Below are 21,455 nucleotides of genomic sequence, written 5' to 3' on the forward strand. Positions count from 1 at the left end.
GAGGGGTGAGGGCTAAAGGGCCTAATATTAAAACAAGTCCTAGAGAATTGAGGCGGGCCTTTTAAACAGCCTGCCTCGGCAGTAGCAGCCCCTGTGGCCGGCTCCGATCTGTGGTCCAGACTCCATCCCAACCCACCCCCTCCTGAACGAAGATTCCATCATTCAGGGCACTATTTTCCGAGATGGGTGCAGAGAGTTGGGAAATTCCCTGACTCCTGCTACCTGAGTCGGTAGCAAAATTCCAGGCCAACATATTCCAAACAGGCTGTTGATTTAATATAACCTGTTCTTTACCACAAAGTCTAAATCTACTGCAGCATTGCTGGTTGCCATCCCTTCTTACCCTCCTTTGTTCCCGGGAACTGAGCAGCTTCAGAACTGATCACGTACCACTTTAATTGGTTGTATCCTCTATCTTGCTCATAGAAGAGATGAAATGGCATCCCGGAGCTTGTATGGGAGCAGTCCACATAACAAACTTATAGTTGATACCAGCAAATTTCCTGAGGCTCATTTAACAAAAAATTCTTGGTAGGCTCATAGCAGAGTTTCCTCGTTGCCCAGGTGATTATAATTGTGAAAGTGGAAAATGATTAGTTCTCCAAGAGCATTGTATTTTAAGACTTCTTCGAAGGAAAAAAAATGTTCAGCTTTTATGGCATCTTGAAGTGCCAATAGGGGAGATGGAATTGTTCAGCCCACAATCAGTGGCCCTCCTGGGAAAAGCCTTTCAATCTTTAGAAATCCACCACTGACCCCAGCAACACTTTACAGGTGTTCCTTATTTCCATAGTTACTATGGCAGCAGTGATTGACTATGTGATGCATGTTGTCACTTTCATTACCACCTTTTTTAGTGTTTGCCATTTCTAACATAGCTTGAAAGAACATGCTTTCTTATATGTAAGCCATGAAATTGAACTGTTCTGCTTTATATGAAACTGAACATAAGCATGATATCATTGAACTAAATATTTGTGAAGCGCCTGTGAATCTTTTTTATGTTCAGGATAACGTTCCCTAAGTATTTTACTTTTGTTCTGGTTTCAGGCTGTTTGTTCACATTGGTTTTCTTGATTTATTTTATTATGAGGTGGGCGGGGGACATGAGTTGGCATGAATTGGCATGTATGGGCATGAGTAGGTGAGGGAGGCTGAGGGATAGGGGCTACAGAGCCTAATGTTAAAGAAACCAGCTCAGCCTCCTGGATAGACACAGGATCCTTGCATCACCTGAGCCTGAAGCAAGTCACATGTGATTAAAGTTTACACTTTTATGTTGAGTATTATTAATTTCTGTTGTATTTTGGTGAATTTTGAGGTAGGCTCAGTTCCTGGAAACAGATGATAACAGCTTTCTGTGGGAACTCTGTGCGATACTGAACTGACTGAGGCATAGTATACACTGTGCAGGTGTGTATTTATGGTGTGGGATTTATGGGACCATTTTCAATCTTTAATAATTTTTATCTTACAAGAAGAGTATAGACAGTGCAGAGAAAATTTACAAGGATGATCCCAGAAACGTGTGGGTACATATTATTAGGAAAGGATTGACTGGTTGGGTCTCTTTTCTCTTGAAAAAGAAAGCTGAGTGGTGACCTAATGGAGCTCTTTAAAATTATGAAAGATTTTGATAGAGTGAATGCAGAGAGAATGTTTTTTGTTATGGGGAAGAGTATAACTAGATGCCATCGATATGGTAGTCACCAAGAAATGCAACAGGGAATTCAGAAGAAACTTCTTTACCCAAAAAGTGGTGAGAATATGGAATTGGTTACCACAGGGAGTTTTGAAGTGAATAGTGCAGATGCATTTAAGGAAAAGCAAGCAAGCACATGAGAAGAAGGGAAAAGAGGCTTACAATAGTAGATTTAGATGAGGAACATTGGGAGAAGGGTTGAGTGGGGCATAAATAATGACATGGACTGGTTCGGCCAAATGGCATTTTTCTATGCCATATGTCCAATGCAATTCTATGCAATCCTATATATCAGATACAAGTATCGACATGATGACACGATTGAGTTGATGTGCAGGATAATATTGCCCCTCAGTGAAGTTTAATTAAATGTGTTTATTTTATTAATGCTTTCCTGTAATTATTCCTAAAAGCTTTGAATATTTGTGCATTTTAAGTTTTTCAGATCTTGTGCAAAGTGCAAGTTTAAACACTAAGTATAACGATTACCAATACAGCTTTCACTTATTTGTACTTTAGCACTATTCATTTCTATGCGTACTTTAATTATGATGCAGAATGCAAAGAGTTAAGCATCACATCATTGGTACAGCAACAACAAAAAATAGATTTTGCCCAGAGTTAAAAGCTGGTGTAGTTTATTGTGTCTGAGTTTTACTGAGATTTTTTTGTTTTTTTCTATGGGAGAGAGACATTTTAGTTTATTATACCGGAAATATTTGCGATACACTAGTGAAACAGGCACAATTAATGAAAATGTTGGCTACAAGAATTGATACTGGATGATCAGGGACATTGACGACATAATATACAGGAAGGTATAATAATGACAGATTAATGCACAACAGTAATTATTTTCACAAGAGGCTTAGTTAACAGATGGTCCCTATCAGCGACTAAGATGCAACTCATTATAAGTAATTACTTGGTCATACATTTAACAGTAAACTGAAAGCTGATTGGATGAAAGTGCTATGGTGAACATCAAAACTTATCACACATATGGCTGGCAGATTTTTAAGCGCTGATACACGAAGATTTTAACCCATTGTATACATGCATTGCACGAAACTGCATTTTAAAACTGGAGGGGAGTTGATGCAGGATTTCTTGAAAGACAAAGTTATGATTCTGTTAATATTTGGCAAAAGATCAACAACGTAACCATAGAATTGTTGCAGGTCGGGAAGAAATATATAAATATATGTAAAGGCTGTTGAACAAAATGTGTGTAGAAGAACAAGTGCCTGAAGACTAAGTGAAAAACAATTTTAATACCAAGTTTCAAGAAAGGGGACAAAAGTGAATGCAGCAATTGCAAAAGAATCAGCTTACAGAGCAGATAGTTATGACCAGGTGAGAAGGGATGAACTGGCTCCCCTCTATTCAACCTCCTCAGTTGGTCCCAGCAATGGTTTAAGGGAGGAATTTTCCAGTCCCACCGAAATTCTCACCCAAAGTCAACAGGGCTTGTGCAGTTGCATTAAATTTTCCGTTCTGTCCACGATGATTACTACGGTGGGCTGGACTGGAAAATCCCAGCCTGAGTTTCTATTTTACGACGATATGCCTTTTTCCAAATCAGAATGTGTTTAACTGTTTGATCTGTGAGCAATAAAGAGCCAATCAAACACAGTTTTCTTAAATCAAAGAAAGAGCAAATTTATTAACCTCTAAACCTGAGAGAAATAATAAAAACGCAATGTGTCAAGCATTCGGCCCTCATGTAGGCATTAGGTTCCTATTCCTCACTGCTCCCAGTATGATCAGACAAAGTCAACATGGTTTTACCAAAGGAAAATTGTGCTTAACAATTTTTTTAGAATTTTTTGAGAATGTAACTATTAGGATAGATAAAGGAGAACCAATAGTATACTTGGGCTTCCAAAAAGCATTTAATAAGGTGCCACGCAAACAGCTAATATACAAGACGAGGAATCATGGAGATGGGATTAATGTATTTACATGGATAGAGGATTGGTTAATGGACAAGAAACAAAGAATAGGGATAAGCAGGGCATTTTCAAGCTCTCAGCTGTAACTGGTGGAGTACCCACAAGGATCAGTGTTGAGGCCTCAGTTATTTACAATCCATATTGATGTCTCCGACAAAGAGACAGTGAATAATGTACCTAAGTTTGCTGATGATACTAAACTAAGTGAGAATGCAAGCTATGAGGCGCACACAGAGGCTGCAAAGAAATAGTGGCAGGTCAAGTGTGTGGACAACAAGGTAGCAGATGGTGTATAATGTGGGAAAGTATGATGTTATTACCTTTGGCCATAATAGAAAAGTAGAATATCTTTTAAAAGGTGTGAAACTTGCAATTGTTGACATTCAGAGGGACTTGGGTGAACTTGTACAAAGAACATCAAAAATTAGCATGCAGGCACAGCTAGCAATTAGGAAGGCAAATAGCATGTTGGACTTTATTGTAAGCAGATTGGAGTATGAGGATAAGAAAGTCTTGCTCAAGTTACACAAGACTTTGGTGTGACCACATCTGGGATACAGTGCACAGTTTTAGTCTCCATAAAGAAGGATATACTTGGGGTGGAGACGGTACAGTGAAGGTTCAATAGATTGGTCCCAAGGATGAGAGGGTTCCCCTATGATGAGAGGCTGGGTAGATTGGATCTGTATTCTCTGGAGTTTAGAAGAATGGGATGTGATCTCATCGAAGCATATAAGATTCTGAAGGGGCCTGACAGGACAGACACTGATCACTCAAAGGGTTGCGAATCTTTGGAACTCTTTGCCTCAGAAGCTTGTAGATGCTCCATTGTTGAATATTTTTGAGGCTGAGATAGACAGATTTTTTGTCTCTCAAGAAACCAACAAATGTGGGAAATGTACAGGCCAGTGGAGCTGATCAGCCATGATCATATTGAATGGTGGAGCAGGCTACAATTTCTTATGTTCTAACACTTCAAAGTAAGAGTGGTGTATGATTTGGATGGGAACTTGCAGAAAGTGGTCATCTGATGCATCCGCGGCCCTTGTTCTTCTAGGTGGTGGAGGTTGCAGGTTTGGAAGGTGCTGTTTGAAGGAGCCTTGATAAATTGCTACAGTGCATCTTGCAGATGGGACTGCTGACACTGTCCTGCTGGTAGAGGAAGTAAATGTTTAAGGTGGTGGGTGCAGTACTAATCAAGTGGGCTGCTTTTTCCTGGATGCTGATGAGCTTCTTGAATATTGTTGGAGTTGCACTCATCCAGGCAAGTGGAGAGTATTTCATCATAGTCCAAGGTTGTGCCTTGTTGGTGGTGGAAAAGTATGAGGAGTCAGGAGATGAGTTACTTTCCACATAATTCCCGACCTGCTCTTGCGGCCACATTATTTATATGGCTGGTCCTGTTAGGTTTCTGGTCAGTGGTAATCCCCAGGGTATTGATGATGGGGAATTCAGCAATGGTAATGCTGCTGTTTGTCAATGGGAGGTGGTAGACTCTCTCTTTGGAGACGGTTAATGACTGGCACTCATGCACCTTGCATAAACATACAGCCTTGCATAATAAAGTATCAACATGTTGCTAGATGCTCAAATTCTCACTGATTTCCATGCACCAGGAGCTGTCCAGGTTGTTCCAAGTTCCACTTGTTTTTAAAATTCACAAATTTCAAACTTTGGATAGACAGTGTACCATAGTAAAACATGAGGGTGGGTTGAGGCTGTGTTAGTGGTTCTGGTACTCTTGCAGATTGTTGGCTTCTGGTCTACCATAGGTGCATAGGTTGCATCAGTGGCAGCTACAGGTAACCTTTCTTTTGACACTATTATAGATTTCCACCAGTTCAGTTTTGCCTGATTTATATATGCGTTTATATTCCATTTCAAATAGAAGGGTTCTGAACAACCCAGTCTCCCCACCCCACCCCCTGCCCCCTTAGTTGCCATGTGCTATAAAACTGGCATGAGTGTGATGTTTGGTGTTAGATAATGGTGTATGAATAATGTGTTTTTTGAAGTATCAAGTTGGGGATGTTAATCCTGAGGAAGAAATAGGTAGAGTCAGGCACAAGAAAAATAGGAAATACAGTCTGTGCTACTGAACTTGGGATTCACACTTACTGGTTCTGATGAAAAGCCTCGACTGCAATGAAGTTGTTGCTAAGGATAGCATGAAGCAAAGGTAACAAAAACACCACTTGGGGACCAAAGGTCCTGTCCTCAAAGATAAAACACATGATTTTTTTCAAGTGAAAGCTCTTTTGATTGAAAGTACAGATGAAGGTAATGGACGAATGAAGTGCTAGCAAAGCACTTGAATGTAACCTCATCCCAGCAAAACTGGCAGTGCGTTTGGGGTGCATTTTCCCAATTGGACCTCTGGTGAAAATTCCAAGCTGTAATGGTGGAGCATGTGTCTCAACTTTGTACAAATTTCAGTGCATCTTTTCTTAAAAGAGAGGCAAATGAAATGCAACGTTTTGCCTGGGATTGAAATATGTATTCATAGGACCTCATAACAAAGGCCAAGATTTCTGAGAGTTTAAAAGAGAATTTAATCAACACTTGCTGGTTTGAGAGGCAGTTTTAAGACCACACCCATTGATCAGCTCAGGCTCTCCATTCAAAGAGCTTTCTGAGTTGTCCCAAAGAGCATTTGAAATACTTGGCCATTTCGCATAAATGTTTATTTATGAAATGTGTTTTTTTTCACTTGCATCAGAAACAAGTACAGAAGCCACTTGAATATGGAGACTAACTTGCAACTCTCCGAAATCAAAACGAGATTCGGCAAATTGTGTAGAGCAAACAGGTTCATTGCACTCACTGAGTCGAGTAGTTGAAGGATTTCAAATCTGAACTAAAACTAGATTTGTGTTTGCATCCAGTACACAATGGGAAATTAGGGCCCAATGAGTTTCTTCTCACCCATATGCAAATAATGTATCTCAGTCTTACATAAAAAGAAACTTAGGGTGATAACTTCGGATGATATCCTATTATCTTTAAATAATCTATCAGTTATTTAAAGAAGTAAGTTATATATATATATATATGTTTAAGTGACTGCTTTTCCACCTTTTAACCAACTACTGTGTTTCTTCAGTTTAAAGTATTTCCATTTGATCTCTCTTATCTTTGGTTTCTGGGATCAGCAACAAATGCTTCCTTGCCAGTGACACCGACATTCCATGAAAAAAATTTTAAAAAACAAGTGCTCCGGTTTCCTCCCACCATCCAAAGACGTGCTGGTTAGGTGGATTGACTACGGTATATTGTCCCCCAGTGTGTGTGCATGTGAATGTGTGCCCTGTGATGGACTGGCATCCTGTCCTGGGTATACCCTGCCTAATCCCATTTCCTGTCTGGATAGGCTCCTACTCCCCGCAACCCTGAATTGGATAAAGCAGCTCTGGAAAAGTGAGTGAGTGAGTTTAGAAGGCATCATGATTTACTAACCTTGCTATTCTGACTGTTCTAAAAACAAAAAATGCTGGAAAAGGTCAGCAGGTCTGGCAACATATATGGAGAGAGAAATGGAATTTTCCATATATGGGACTAAGTGCGGTGGCAGGAGGTTTTGGCAGCTCCCACCCTGGTGTCCAGAATGGCAGGAACTCATGCCCGATTCTGCGCATGGACCCTCATTAATTATGTAAAGGCGCGTATCAGTCCGAATTACCTGGCAGGTCGGGAGTTGATTCATGTTGCCATTGTCAGCTGGTGGGTTCAAAGGTCTGGGCACCATATTTAAAGGCCATTCTCTCCAGCCCACCAGTGATGTCTGGCAGCCAGAAGAGGAAGGCCGAGAGTTTGAAGAAGAGGGCAGCACCCCGCTTCACGCACCAAGCCCCCCAGGCCTTAATCAGAAGGGTGTAGGTGCAAAGGCACGTGCTCCATCCCAGGGATGGCTGCAGGAAGCACAGCAACCTCACCTCTCCGGCCTGGGAGGCCGTCGCAGAGAAAGTCAGCATGGCTGGCACCCGGACCCGAAATATCACCCAATGCAGGAAGAGGATGAATGGTCTCATCCGGTCCGCCAGGATAAGTTATCTTCCAACAACCTCCAATATCAAACTCTCATCATGCCATCATCCAGTCAAATGGCTACTCTCTTCAGGGGTCTCACGCAACCATTAGCGGGGGATACATATCAAAGCTCATTCTCTCACCGAGACTTTCACATTACCTCCATCGCATCTGTCATATTGCGCACACTCCAACCTCTGGCCCTTCTGGGGAGCGTTCACCAGACACAGGACACATGTATCTCACCCAAGCCCTGCTCCACCCCTTCTCATCACATCCTTTTCGTCTTCATACAAGCCAAGCTGGCGCAGAACAGGCATGAGAGACTGCAGACAGGGGGTGGGATGGCCGACATCATCGCCGTCTCTGAGTTTGAGGAGACTGCAGCTGAGCTGGCTGGGGAGCTGAGGGATCACTCCTATGGGGAAGGGAAGATCTGCCTCTCCCACCAACCCAGTACGGATCACAGCTCCACCACTTCAACAAATGCTGACATTCACAGTGAGTCACATGCAGCCTTATCTAGCTCATGCTCATTAGCAGAAACCCTATTTTCTATTTTCTAGGCACCAGTAGATCGAAACTCCCAAGCCAGTCCAGCACCACCAGTGTGAGCCCCCAGTCTTCATCCAAGGAGGATGCTCTGGAAGAACCATCACTCATGCACTCTCCACCAGCTCAGAGACATACTCGTCGGTAGGCCACAGATGTAGATTAGGCTCAGGCTCACTTTCTGGGGGACACCTCACTGACACAGTCAGAGGCAGGGACAGCCCAGGTCTCCGGCACTCGGAGGGCTTCTGGAGACCAGCCACCTGCTCAGTTTGAGTCAGATGATGAACCTCTGGAAACTGCTTCCAAACATATACTGGAGGTGCAATGACAGGTGGCGGAACATCAAGCAGAGTTTCGGCAGCCACTGAGCAGACTAGAGCGAACAATGGAGGAGTCTGTCCATGTTCTGTCTGATGTCATGGCTCCGACATGAGAGTGCTTCTAGGTCAGCATGGGGAGGTTGGCACCCACCTTGGAGACCTTGGTCCAGTAGGTGTTGCCAGATTTGCGCTCCGCCCTTCACTCCATGGCCACACACCCTGGTGGGCACCATCAGGATGTAGGCAACATGGGGGCGAGGCATCTTGACCCCCCTCCAGGTGCACCATCTCCTGCAGGAGTTAGGGTGCGGCCCTCGGGCACCCATTGGGAGATGAACGTCAGCTGGACACCCCATGGGGCCTCCACTCAGAACATCCCAAGCATATGCAACCACTCACAGTCCCCCTGCCAGTGACTCCATTCACTCCAGCTTCTCAGGCCGCTGAGGGTGCTTCTGCCCCTGAGCAGGTGACCCTTATCAGGCCAGGGGCCTCCATGCCAAGGGCCACCAGACAACGTCCGCCAAGGTTATCACAGACATCGGGACGTATCAGCCAGCAGGCTGCCTCCACCTCTGCTGCGGATGTCAGGGCTGCACCCAGCTATAGTGCTAGAGTTAAGATATGTAAGAAAAAATTATGTCACTTTGGGTCATGGGTGTGTTAGATATGCACTTTTGTTAATACATTTGATAGTTATGTGAATGTTCCTGTCAACTGAAGGCATTGCGATCTTGTACTTTGGAACCCTCTTATTTCGAGGTTTAGCCTTCCTTCCGCTCAGTAATAGTGTCCCACTGTGAGATTTTACATTCCTGTGATGTCAACCTCAGTTGAACTAGTATCCGCACCCCTTGTGTGATGTCAGGAAGATGTACATCTTTATTGGAAGTGTGTGATGTAAGTGTTTCTAACCCTTCTTCCTCAAAGTACACCATTGAGCATGGGTAGCTCATCAGCATTGATAATCTAGCAGCATTTGTGTCTCCTCAGTGATAGTGGCAGAATAAAAGATGTGCACGGGAGGAGGAGATCTCTAGACATGCCCACATCTCAGTTGTAGCAGTGTTAGCATCAGTGGATGGCGGTGAAGTCTTCAAGTCTTCTCTTGCATCACTCTTGTTCTTAAGTGGGCTCTCAGTTCCCATAGTGAGCTCACTCATAGGGCCCCATGGACCAAAGCAAAGTTCATGGCCTAGTAATTTATGAGGCAAGTGTGAATGCGGAACTTGTTCTCGCTGCAAGTGGGTAGCCATTCCTTGAGTTGAAAGGAAATGGCATTGTGGGCTAGGAGTGATGTGGCCATATTCCCTCATCTGACTTTACTCTTCCTGGAACCTGTCAGTGATTAAGGTATCACAGGCACGTCTCCCATGTCTTCCTTCCTCCATGGCGTGATCACACTCATCCTGACCCTCAGCAGCCTCTTGAGGTTCTTGGGCTTCCGGATCTTCATCCTCCAATGAGCTCTCATCCTCCTCCAGGTCATCCTCTGGCAGGTGGTCACCTCTTTGCATAGCCAGATTGTGAAGGATGCAACACATTGCGATGGTGCAGGAAACCCTGTTGAGAATGTATTGGAATGAGCCACCTGAAAGTCCCAAGCCTCTGAAATGCATTTTCAGAAGCCCTATGATTTGCTCTATAAGGGAGCGTATGGAGCTGTGAGCAGCGTTATACGTCTCCTTGGAACAGCGCTGAGGGCGACGCACTGGTGTCATCAGCCAGTATTTCAGTGGGTACCCCTTATCCCTGAGCAGCAATCCCTGCAGACATAACGGCCCCTCAAAAATCTCAGGCGCCTGGGAGTGACTCAGGATGTAGGAGTCATAGCAACTCCCAGGGTACCATGCACAAATGTGTGGTATGTGCTTCGGTGATCACGCACCAGTTGTACATTAATGGAATGATAGCCCTTCCAGTTTCTAAATATTAGGGCCTCCTGCCACGGAACCTGTATAGCCACATGAGTGCAGTCTATTGCACCCTGCACTTTTGGGAAGCCTGAGATGACGGCGAAACCAGTAAATGTCGTAGCTTGGCTATCTTCCTGGCTATATGTCCCGAGCAAATCTGACATATTGAAGGGCCTTCCTGTAAAGGGCATCTGTAACCTCCTTTATGTAACGATGTGTTGTGGACTGAGAGATGCCAAACAGGTCATCTAATCCTTGGAAAGAACCAGAAGCCAAGAAATTGAGTGCAGTGGTCACCTTCAAAGCCACTGGAAGGGGAATATCCTCCAATCCACATGGCATCAGGTCTTCATGAAGAATGTGGCATTTGTGATTTTCCAGATCTCAGGTGCAGACGTACACCGCATTGTCTCTCACTCATTTGTAAATAGACTCTTGGACAATAAGCCCAGGTCAGATGAGTCACCCCTGTTTGTCTGGGTCTCTCTTCCTGACCTTTCTGTTCATGCTCTGGCTCCACTTTTCCATGTCCCTCCTGCTGGAACTGCGCACGGAGTCACTTCTCCTTCCTTCACCTCCTCCAATGCATTAGGGCCCTGTCAAAGTGAGCCCTGGATCCACATCTGCTTTTGCCTTCTCTCTGAAAGTAAACATTGAAGACATTAATGATTCAAGGGGCAAGAAAGTGAAGCTCAGAAGATGACCAGTTTGGAGACTGAAAGGGTCCATCAATTTTCCTGCCCTCCTTGCATGGCGGCTGATGCCACCTTGTCGCTGAAATACTAGCACACACATCGAGGTGACCAAGATGGCATCACAGATGTAACATCTTGAGCCCTGCGTGGAATGCTAAAGTTTAAGTGAGACAAGTGACCCAACCTAGCTCTGTGCTCCAATACAAAAACAGAATTACCTGGAAAAACTCAGCAGGTCTGGCAGCATCGGCGGAGAAGAAAAGAGTTGACGTTTCGAGTCCTCATGACCCTTCGACAGAACTCAAGTTCTGTCGAAGGGTCATGAGGACTCCAAACGTCAACTCTTTTCTTCTCCGCCGATGCTGCCAGACCTGCTGAGTTTTTCCAGGTAATTCTGTTTTTGTTTTGGATTTCCAGCATCCGCAGTTTTTTTGTTTTTATGTCTGTGCTCCAATGTCTGATGTGGCATATTAGTGACCAATCAGTTGCTCATGGTCAATATTGGATGCTCTTTGGGCCATTAGGAGTGTCGTATCTGGTAAACATGTAATAGGCCTTCATTGATACAGTGCCATATATGATACAGACGTGCCTCCTTAACTATTGCCTGCATTCCTAAATTCTACATTCCTGTATGTTACTGTTGAGATGCAGCGACTGTGATGTGTCGCCACTGAGTTCTGAGTAGCCCTTTAACAGTGCTAATGAAGCACTGTATTTAAGTGGCTTTCATTGCAAGGAAGTAGTCCTCCTTTCTTTCTAAGCAGACTCCTGCTCACTCCAGCAGCAACAAGAAGTTAGAGGGCGACCCCAGAAAGGTGCCCATCTTATTTGCCTTTCCCTCTCACTCCCATTCCACATCCTGCCCTCCCCGTTGCCCCCATCATGTTTGCCCTTCCCACTCGCTGCCATTCCAACACCTTCCCTCCCTGTTGCTCTCATGGTGTTCGTCAATCCGACCCTCGCCTCAAAGTGCACCCCCGGTTGAAGTGCTAGTCTCTGAAAGTGGATGAGTACCACAGCACAGTGGTGTTCCTCAGGATAATGAAAACAAAGAGAAGGGACAGGCCAACCCCACAGCCCCAACAGATTGGCATTCATCACAACAAGATGGGCGCAGCGCTATGGAAGGTATGTTCTACTCACCTCGAAGTTACCAGCGAACTGAGGTCCAGCTTTTGCATGCCACCCCTTTTCAAACGGATTTGAGGCCAACATAATTTCCCGCTGGCATGATGGAAGATTGGAATGCATGGCAAGATGTTTTAATGAGCATTAATGACATGCTGATTAATGCAAATGAAATTCGCACCATGAGTTGGCAGGATAACCGACCCGCCATGAACACACCGTCAGGATAATTGCGACTTGTTTTTGCAACGGTGAATTTGCGACTTTTTGCCTGCCGCTGGATTATCCGGTCCCACCCACCACAAAACCCACTGCGGGCAGGATGGGAGAATTCCGGCCAACGTTTAGAATCCGCGTGATTCTTCTTCATACGGACTCAAAACGTTAACTCTGTTTCTCCATCCGCAGGTGCTGCTAGACCAGTGGAGTTTTTCCAGCATTTTTTGTTTTTATTTCAGATTTCCATCATCTGCAGTGTTTTGCTTTTATTCTGACTGATCTATTGGCCCCAACAGAGAAACATGGAGTAGATGTTCATATTTATCTCCAAGATGTTAAGCATTCTCTGGGCAGAGTGCAGATAAGCAAATCTGGCAGAGAGGATCGCACACTACAAACAACACACCAGATTTTCTTTCCATCGAAATTAGTGGCAGGAAAAATGGGCCTGTAAAAGGTGTGCAGTTTCCCCCGGAAGATTTTGAATTCTGTCCAGTTGATGTTTAAGGTAGAGGCGGTATGGATGAAGATGTCCCTCTGGTGTCATGTTGTGGATTTTTGGAATCATGAGTGTTGGCTGCTGAAGCACAATGTAAGTTTGTATTATCTCCACAACTTGTGAAAGTGTTCATTCTTGCTCATGTTTAGTGAGGTTATTTTGTGGTGGGGGGCAGTGTTTCTTTGCATTTTATTTCTTGAAAAGGTACTAAACATGCAGAACAATATTTGCCCACTGACAGAAATGCTTCTGTTTTATTAAGAGGAGTTTGGGATTACTCAGTACAGGTTGTGCTGATATATCTCTTAACTCAATGTCTTCAGGTATGCTCATTATAGAGATTTACTAATCTCATATCATTTGTTTTAAGGTTTTGTCTTAAGACTTTACCTGGACATGATTGATTCTTTTGTGCCCAATAATAAAATAGTCTCTCTTCATCCCAGATATCAATGAATGCCTGATGTCAGGAATGTGTCAAAATGCTAACTGTTTGAACACCAGAGGTAGCTACAGATGTACCTGTAAGCCTGGGTATATGATGGATACATCGAGGAGCCATTGCATCTGTAAGTAATAATCTGATGATCCTATGCCATATAAATCAGTTACAAGTCTGGATACTGTTAAGGCAGGCATATGTTGATCATCTCAAATTATCATTCAGTTTTGTCATTGCATATTATATTAAAAGAAATGATCCAACAGCACATCTATGAAAATGTTACACAGAAAATATTTTATAAATACAGTTTAAATAAAGCTTGTGTTTGAGGTATATATCTTTAGTACAAAACTTAAGCCTTGGAAATTTTCATGATTGGAGGCCCCATTTTTGCCCAAGGGAGGCTGGAATATGGTTAAGAACCAATTCTGCTAACAGTACATCAGGGTTTGGCTGGGCTTTTAAGTTTAGTTGGAGAGTTGTGGGCCCCAGTAGGAGTCAAAGACCATTCAACATTGAAAATAAAAATTTCTTCAACTCTTCAGTGCTTCAGGAGGGTAGGTGGGAATTCAGGTGTTGGGGTAAGATACTCCTTGGCCTTAGAATTGTTGATTGGATTGGGTCAGTAATGCATCTGTGAAGGAGTTAGCAGCCTATCCCAGATGTGCAAATCCCCTTTCCCATAACTTAGGGTGGGGCCCCTGACCTTTGAGACAAGGGTTTCATTGGGTTTTATTCTGCATTCATACCAGTGGAACAAGGCCCTCAGAATGTCTAGGCCATGCTTACATATTACATGTAATGAACCCCTTAATAAAACTTTTGGAATAAACTTTCCAGTCCAATGCTAAAGTTTCCTATATTTACTCCAAATATTTGTGGCAACTAATCTCAATGTAAGTGCTGCATGCCTTGTTACTGACCCTGCGGATCAGAGATAGCTTTCCTAGTCTAAAAATTCTTGGCTGGCACTGCCCTACCAAGATGCATCTCAGGTGCCTGTCTTAGCAGAGGAAAGAATTATGGATGAATATCCACCTCATTAAAGAACACAAAAACCCCAAACTCCACTCTCCCCTCCATAAAGAGGGACAATCCTTGAAAGGAATATTCAAGCATCCAGGCAAGCAAGCTGGTATGTGTGTTTTTCCCCTCATTTGTGTAAAAGCCATCTAATAAATCCCAGGCTGGATCCAGCGTTGGAGGCACCTGCCCAGAAACACTCCCTCTGATGTGGGTACCCATGTTTTCTGCCCAAATAAGGTCCCGTAGAAACTGATGGTGAAGGCTAAGATCCTGTTCCCAACCTTAATTTTTAGGCCTTTACACTGATTATGTCTAATGGCAAAAGTGCAGTGGAAAGTCCACAGAAATTTAGGGACATTGTGTTTGAAAATAGCTACAGTGGCCATACTATCTCAATGGATCTATAAGCCAGAAATGAAGAAAACAGTCTTGGGATCTCTTAGAAACCAGCTTTCTAGTTTGCTTTCTTCTTCAAATAGCCCAGGCACTAATGATTGTCTTAACATCACTGCTGTCTGGCAAGTGACTGTTATTGGTCACTGTTTCAAAACTAATGAAGTGTAATCTTTTTCCTGAAGGTCAATGGGTAAAATATTGGAGCCTGAGTCACTAAATTAGCCATCATTAATTCCCTGGTCTCATACGAATCTTTCAATATGAGCCAGGTTGCAAGCCCTTTCGTTAGGATGCCAGGTTTACAGGGTGAAAGTTGTGAATTTGTTTGCTTTGGCAAACAGGCTACAAAATACCTACTTGATGTACTTATGAACTATGGTATGATTAATGTAACCGATGTTTCGTGTGGTAGCTTGAAATGAGTCTGAGTTCTGAATTATAGTGGCCTTAATTGCCTCTGGTCATATTGCACATTGGTGGCAGTTGGCTCTAGGTCATCTGGTAGTAGAAGGTATTGTGACAATAAAACTTATTACTTTTGTCCACAGTTTTTATTTTGTTTCTGATGCATTTAAGTTAAAATCAAAGTTACCTATTCCTAAGATCCATAACATTGGCTTACAGTGAGGGACTGAATCACATGTCCTCCTTCTTCCTTAACCGAGTTTTTCCACCCACGGTCGTTGACAGGGCCCTCAACCGTGTCCGGCCCATCTCCCGCGCATCCGCCCTCACACCTTCTCCTCCCTCTCAGAAACATGATAGGGTCCCCCTTGTCCTCACTTATCACCCCACCAGCCTCCGCATTCAAAGGATCATCCTCCGCCATTTCCGCCAACTCCAGCATGATGCCACCACCAAACACATCTTCCCTTCACCCCCCCTATCGGCATTCCGTAGGGATCGCTCCCTCCGGGACACCCTGGTCCACTCCTCCATCACCCCCTACTCCTCAACCCCCTCCTATGGCACCACCCCATGCCCACGCAAAAGATGCAACACCTGCCCCTTCACTTCCTCTCTCCTCACTGTCCAAGGACCCAAACACTCCTTTCAAGTGAAGCAGTATTTCACTTGCATTTCCCCCAACTTAGTCTACTGCATTCGTTGCTCCCAATGTGGTCTCCTCTACATTGGAGAGACCAAACGTAAACTGGGCGACCGCTTTGCAGAACACCTGCGATCTGTCCGCAAGAATGACCCAAACCTCCCTGTCGCTTGCCATTTTAACACTCCACCCTGCTCTCTTGCCCACATGTCTGTCCTTGGCTTGCTGCATTGTTCCAGTGAAGCCCAACGCAAACTGGAGGAACAACACCTCATCTTCCGACTAGGCACTTTACAGCCTTCCGGACTGAATATTGAATTCAACAACTTTAGGTCTTGAGCTCCCTCCCCCATCCCCACCCCCTTTCTGCTTCCCCCTTCCTTTTGTTTTTTTCCAATAAATTATATAGATTTTTCTTTTCCCACCTATTTCCATTATTTTTAAATATTTTAAAATCTTTTATGCTCTCCCCACCCCCACTAGAGCTATACCTTGAGTGCCCTACCATCCATTCTTAATTAGCACATTCGTTTAGATAATATCACCAACTTTAACACCTATGTGTTCTTTTGTTCTATTGTTGGTGACATCTTTTGATGATCTGCTTCTATCACTGCTTGTTTGTCCCTACAACCACACCAACTCCCTCCTTTTCTCTCTCTCTCTCTCTCCGCCCCCCCCCCCCCCCCCCCCCCCCCCCACACACACACACACACACACACCTTAAACCAGCTTATATTTCAACTCTTTCTTGGACTCGAACTCAAGTTCTGTCGAAGGGTCATGAGGACTCGAAACGTCAACTCTTTTCTTCTCCGCCGATGCTGCCAGACTTGCTGAGTTTTTCCAGGTAATTCTGTTTTTGTTTTGACTGAATCACTATCCTGCCTAAATTGAGTGTGATTGTGGAAAAGGTGGAAAAATCAGGTGGCAAAGTCGACTACTATGTTTCCACCCTAGCCTCACTTTCCCTCCCTCCTTGTACCTATGTTGGAACAGCCATCAATTGCCCTAGCCCAACCCTTACATGTAAATACTGGTGGGAGACATGTCCAGTAAACCAGCAGAAGATTTTATTTCTTACTGTCACTGTCTCTGATAATTTTAGGGAGTGTAGGAGATTGTAGATAGCCCCTGAAGTAGAGATAATTATTCCCTGAGTCATTACATGAGGGAGAAGACACAGTAGGACCAACCAAATAACCTTTTTATGACCTTAGATGTGACTGAATAGAAAATACTTCCTTCATCTCTGAGTCTCTTCTACTACCATTAAAAGAAAACCTCCAGTTTTCGGGAGGTATAGAGGCAGATTGGTAACTAAAGAAAGAACAACACATTTATATAACGCCTTTCAGGACAAGTGTGTCTGCCTAGATCTTGCAGCATCCTCCTCTTGCCTACTGAACAATTTGATGCTAGCCTTTCTTCTCCCATGACTTTTGCCCTGGTCTTTGAACGTTTCTCTTATGCAAAGAACAGCAAGATTTAGATGTAGTGACCAAATTTACGATATATTTTCATCCTAAGTGTCTACCAATACCCCTGTACTTCTTGCGAGCATTCCATTAGGTCTCATCCTTTTTCAGGAAATGTGATATGGGACAGTGGAAGGGAAGGAAAGGAAATGCACCCATGTGGAGAATGGCAAGGGGTCTCTTGTGCCTGTTAAGAGTCTCATTCATTTCATTTTGGACTTTATGTGGTTCTTGGTAGTGTGGAGGTAAGTAATGCTTCCAGCAGTATTTTAGCATCCGTGTGGACACTCATGCCTTACCTTACTTTGACCAGCCTAGTGAAATCATTAAAGAGATTCAGGCACGGAACACTGTTTGCAAGATGACCTCAGCAGCCATCTCCCTCTAGATTGCCTGACCCTGATTTGCAAAGACAGCTTAGCCTGTGACGGGGATTGAAGGGTACAGGAGCCAAATGGAACAGCAAGCGTCACAATGTGAGGCTGAGAATTTGGATGTAAATTTTAATCTGGGCTTATTTAAAAGTCCAAACTGGAAGCAACAAGTACCTGACCAAGAGACCTGAGGATCACCAGGAATTGATATTGGACTTCATTTGCGTATATAAGGCAAACTTCCACAGGCAGCCTGTGTGACCAGAAAAATCAATTCTGGAATTTCTTGCCATCAAAGGTTCTTGGGTAAGTACTGGGAGGGGAAAGTTGAGCAGACAAGTGGAAGGAGTTGATCACAAGGATTGTGGAGTTGGGGCGGGGTGGGTAGTACTGCTGATTCACTTGGCTCAGACCAAAGATTAAAAATGTTTTTAATATACTTTAGCTGGAGGCCACAAGAGCTTCTAAAGAATAATCCTGGTACCTGCCCACCCATCAGTTATTTTTGTAGTGGGTTCTTCCATCAGGCCCCAATTTCCTGTTTTAGGTGGCTGTGATATCCAAAAAGGTCACCCTGACAAACTTAGTACTAGGCTCCGTGTCTGTGTAGATTGAGCACAGGCCAATCTATTGCTAAATGTGCTTGATAAATGGGCACACCACAGATTGATCTCTATACTTTAGTTTCCAGGCCTCATTTGAACGCTTCGATACTGACTCCCAACTGAAAGTACTGAGAATTGCTGATAGGCATAATCAAATTTAGGAGAACATGATGGCCTTTGAGGGCCAACTGAAATGATTCTCAGCAAGCTAAGTGAGGAATAGGATAGGGATCAAGAAGGTCCTCGATCACAATAGGCGCTGAGTCAGTGGAGTTGTATGTATCTTTCTGACCTCAGAAGGAACACTCTTCACCCAAAAGGACCCTTTAAAAAGTGTCTCCCCAAGCCTGGAAGATGCCTTCCGCTACCTTCTCTGACAGGATTTGAGACCATTCGCCCCTTAGTTGTGCCCTGGTTCAAATGGCACACATGACCTGATGTTCTTCTTTCAGCAACCACTTCTGAATATTAAAGTGCAGCCTCAACTCTCTCTGACTTTCTCTTTGTGAAAGTTGCAATGTTGAAATTCCTTACTTAATGCTTGTGTTTGTAGGTTGTTTGCACTATGTAACAGTTTACCTCTAACTCACAGAATGATTTTCAGAGCTAAGGGCTGTTGTTCAAAGGATATAAAGATGTGGAAATAAAGATGCAGCACATAAATACTATCAAGTAATAAATCCTTTAAAATTAAAATTATTAAGGTAAATGTAATGCAGGAATGGACCACAGCAGAAGTTATATTGAACCAACCTCACCGAATTTCATGAGGCCAGTCATGTGAATTTTGCATAGTTACCTTCTAATGGAGTTAGGCCTATCAGCAAGAGGGGCTTCTAAAATTCTTACCCTGCATGAGCCTTTAGACTGCTTGTCAAAGAGCAGAGCAATTCCATTTTGCAGTGTTGCTTTTTGGGACTTGTATAATGTGATGGAGGGTGTCCTCTGTGCCAAGATGGGGCTTTGTCCCCACAAAGTTACTCCTACCAATAGTGTAATGGACAGGTGCATCTGTGACAGGTAGTTTGACAACGAGATCAAGTAAGTTTTTCCTCATGTTGATTTTTCTCACAAGCTGCCATGGGCCCATTCTGGCAGATATGTCCTTTAGGACTCGGCCAATTCAGTCAGTGGTGGTGATACTCGGCCGCTCTTGGCGATGGACATGAAAGACCCCCACTGTTGTAATATGCCTTTAAGGGAAAACAGCATGCCATCACCAGAAGGGAAGTGTGCATGTAGTTTCATTTGGGCCTGTGAGTAGAGCACACAGCACACAATTCTGCTGCTGATGTCTTCAAGCTTTCTATCCGTGTATATATGTTCTCATGTGCCTAGTTTAAATAAATAAATAAACCCTCAACATTTTTACACAATTCCTTATGAGTGATTGGTGCTTTTTATATCAGTATAAAATTACAATGTGTTGTTCAGCGGTTGGCAAACAGCATAGCAGCTAGATTAAGTACAGGTATGAATAATGAACAGCCTTAGATCATGCTACATGGCATGAGACGACCCTCGGTTTTGGTCAGACGGCAACATTGCAGCGTTGGAGAGTGTTGAAACCGCAGCATGCTGACTGCATAGTAAAGCTTTGCAGACACAGTGTTGGGATGTGTTCAAGTAAAGAGCTGGTTAGCAGTTGGATCCCCTGTAGTGAGATTGCAGTGCATAGCCTGTTACTTCAGTGATTGGGGACAGTGCATTGAGAGGACCAGCATCGGGTTAGCTCAGTCAGGAAAGGCAAGTGACCAGGGTGTGGGCTGGATCAATAGTGAGCAAGGGAGAATCAATCATACAAAAAATGTCATAAAAATTGAGCCAGAGAAGGTTGCAGTTATAACAAGCAGAACTTCGGAAAAGCGCACAAAAGTAGCTACAGTGACACTTATCCCAGGTACTATCAGAGGAGGAAGATCAAAGTGATATTGTCAAAATGTTCACAAAATTGCTCAGTTTGAATTGGGATGCATCTGACCTACCATCCAAATTTAAAATGTTTAAACAGCATACATTGCTATGGTTTCTTGATTCAGGTATGTCTGAACTAGACAAGCAAGCCATAAAACTGCGCCTAGCAATTGGGAATGAAGGTCTACACAGGTTGAATATGTCAGCATCAACAGCAGAAGAGCTAAAGGATCCTCAACAGACATGGACTACGTTGGAAGACTGGTTCAGTGTCAGGTTAAACCTCCGTATTCATCAACTAGAGTTCATGTCCTTTCAATAACAGCCTACAGAACCCATTGACCACTTTGTCAGCAGATGAAGAGGAAAGGGTACATACTGTGATTTTTCAGATGAAGAGCTAACATAATTGTTGTGTGGTGATCTCATCTACTCCCATGGAAGCGTTCCAGAAAGACCTGCTAGACAAGCTCAAAATGTACAGCATCGAAGAGCTACTCAAGGAAGAATATAAGTATGAAGTGATCATCGCAGGTTGACGAAGCTTACAGGTCCTAAGTACAACCCTGATTGTTGACACACTCACAAGAACGCCCAAACCTAGCAAGCCATGTGGAAGGTGTGGCCTTCTGCACACACCAAGGAAATGCCCAACTTTCCAGCAATTCTGCAAAGCATATGGCCATTGGCAGCAGCAGTTCACTAGAGAAAAGGCTGATGCAGCTACAAAGAGCCATGCACTGATCCAAGTAGACAAGTACATAATGGATACCTTCAAGCAATAAGAACGACCATCTGATATCCCGTCAGAAACGTGTACATGAGGTTTATTTGGTCTGCCTATAGAGATCATTATGGATAAAAATCTGCAATCTATTAATAACCCATTTCAGGATATGTGTGAGAAGTGGAATATCGATCACGCTACTCCTTCCCCTCATTACCCTGGATCCAACGGCCTAGTTGAATGAATGATTCACACAGTGAAATCCCTAATTCTCAAATGTGGACAGACCAAGCAAGATCTACACTTTGCAATGTTACATCTGAGAGCAACACCTTTAATTGCAACTATTCCATCACCAGCAGAGTTCCGTTTGACAGACCAGTGTATACCAATTTGTCTACTCTTACCCATTCTACTCTCTCAA

General features: G+C 43.7%; 1 protein-coding gene across 1 annotated transcript in view; it reads left to right on the forward strand.

Moving 5' to 3' along the window:
* The window catches only part of LOC121292264 (latent-transforming growth factor beta-binding protein 2-like), a 658,547-nt gene that overhangs the window by 311,023 nt on the left and 326,069 nt on the right, over nucleotides 1–21,455 (forward strand). Inside the window, exon 10 of the mRNA XM_041214068.1 lies at nucleotides 13,465–13,587. Within this exon, the coding sequence (XP_041070002.1) occupies nucleotides 13,465–13,587 (123 nt within the window). The remainder of the gene's footprint in view (nucleotides 1–13,464; nucleotides 13,588–21,455) is intronic.

The sequence above is a fragment of the Carcharodon carcharias genome, chromosome 20, assembly GCF_017639515.1.
Source record: "Carcharodon carcharias isolate sCarCar2 chromosome 20, sCarCar2.pri, whole genome shotgun sequence".
Taxonomy (NCBI): Eukaryota; Metazoa; Chordata; class Chondrichthyes; order Lamniformes; family Lamnidae; genus Carcharodon; species Carcharodon carcharias.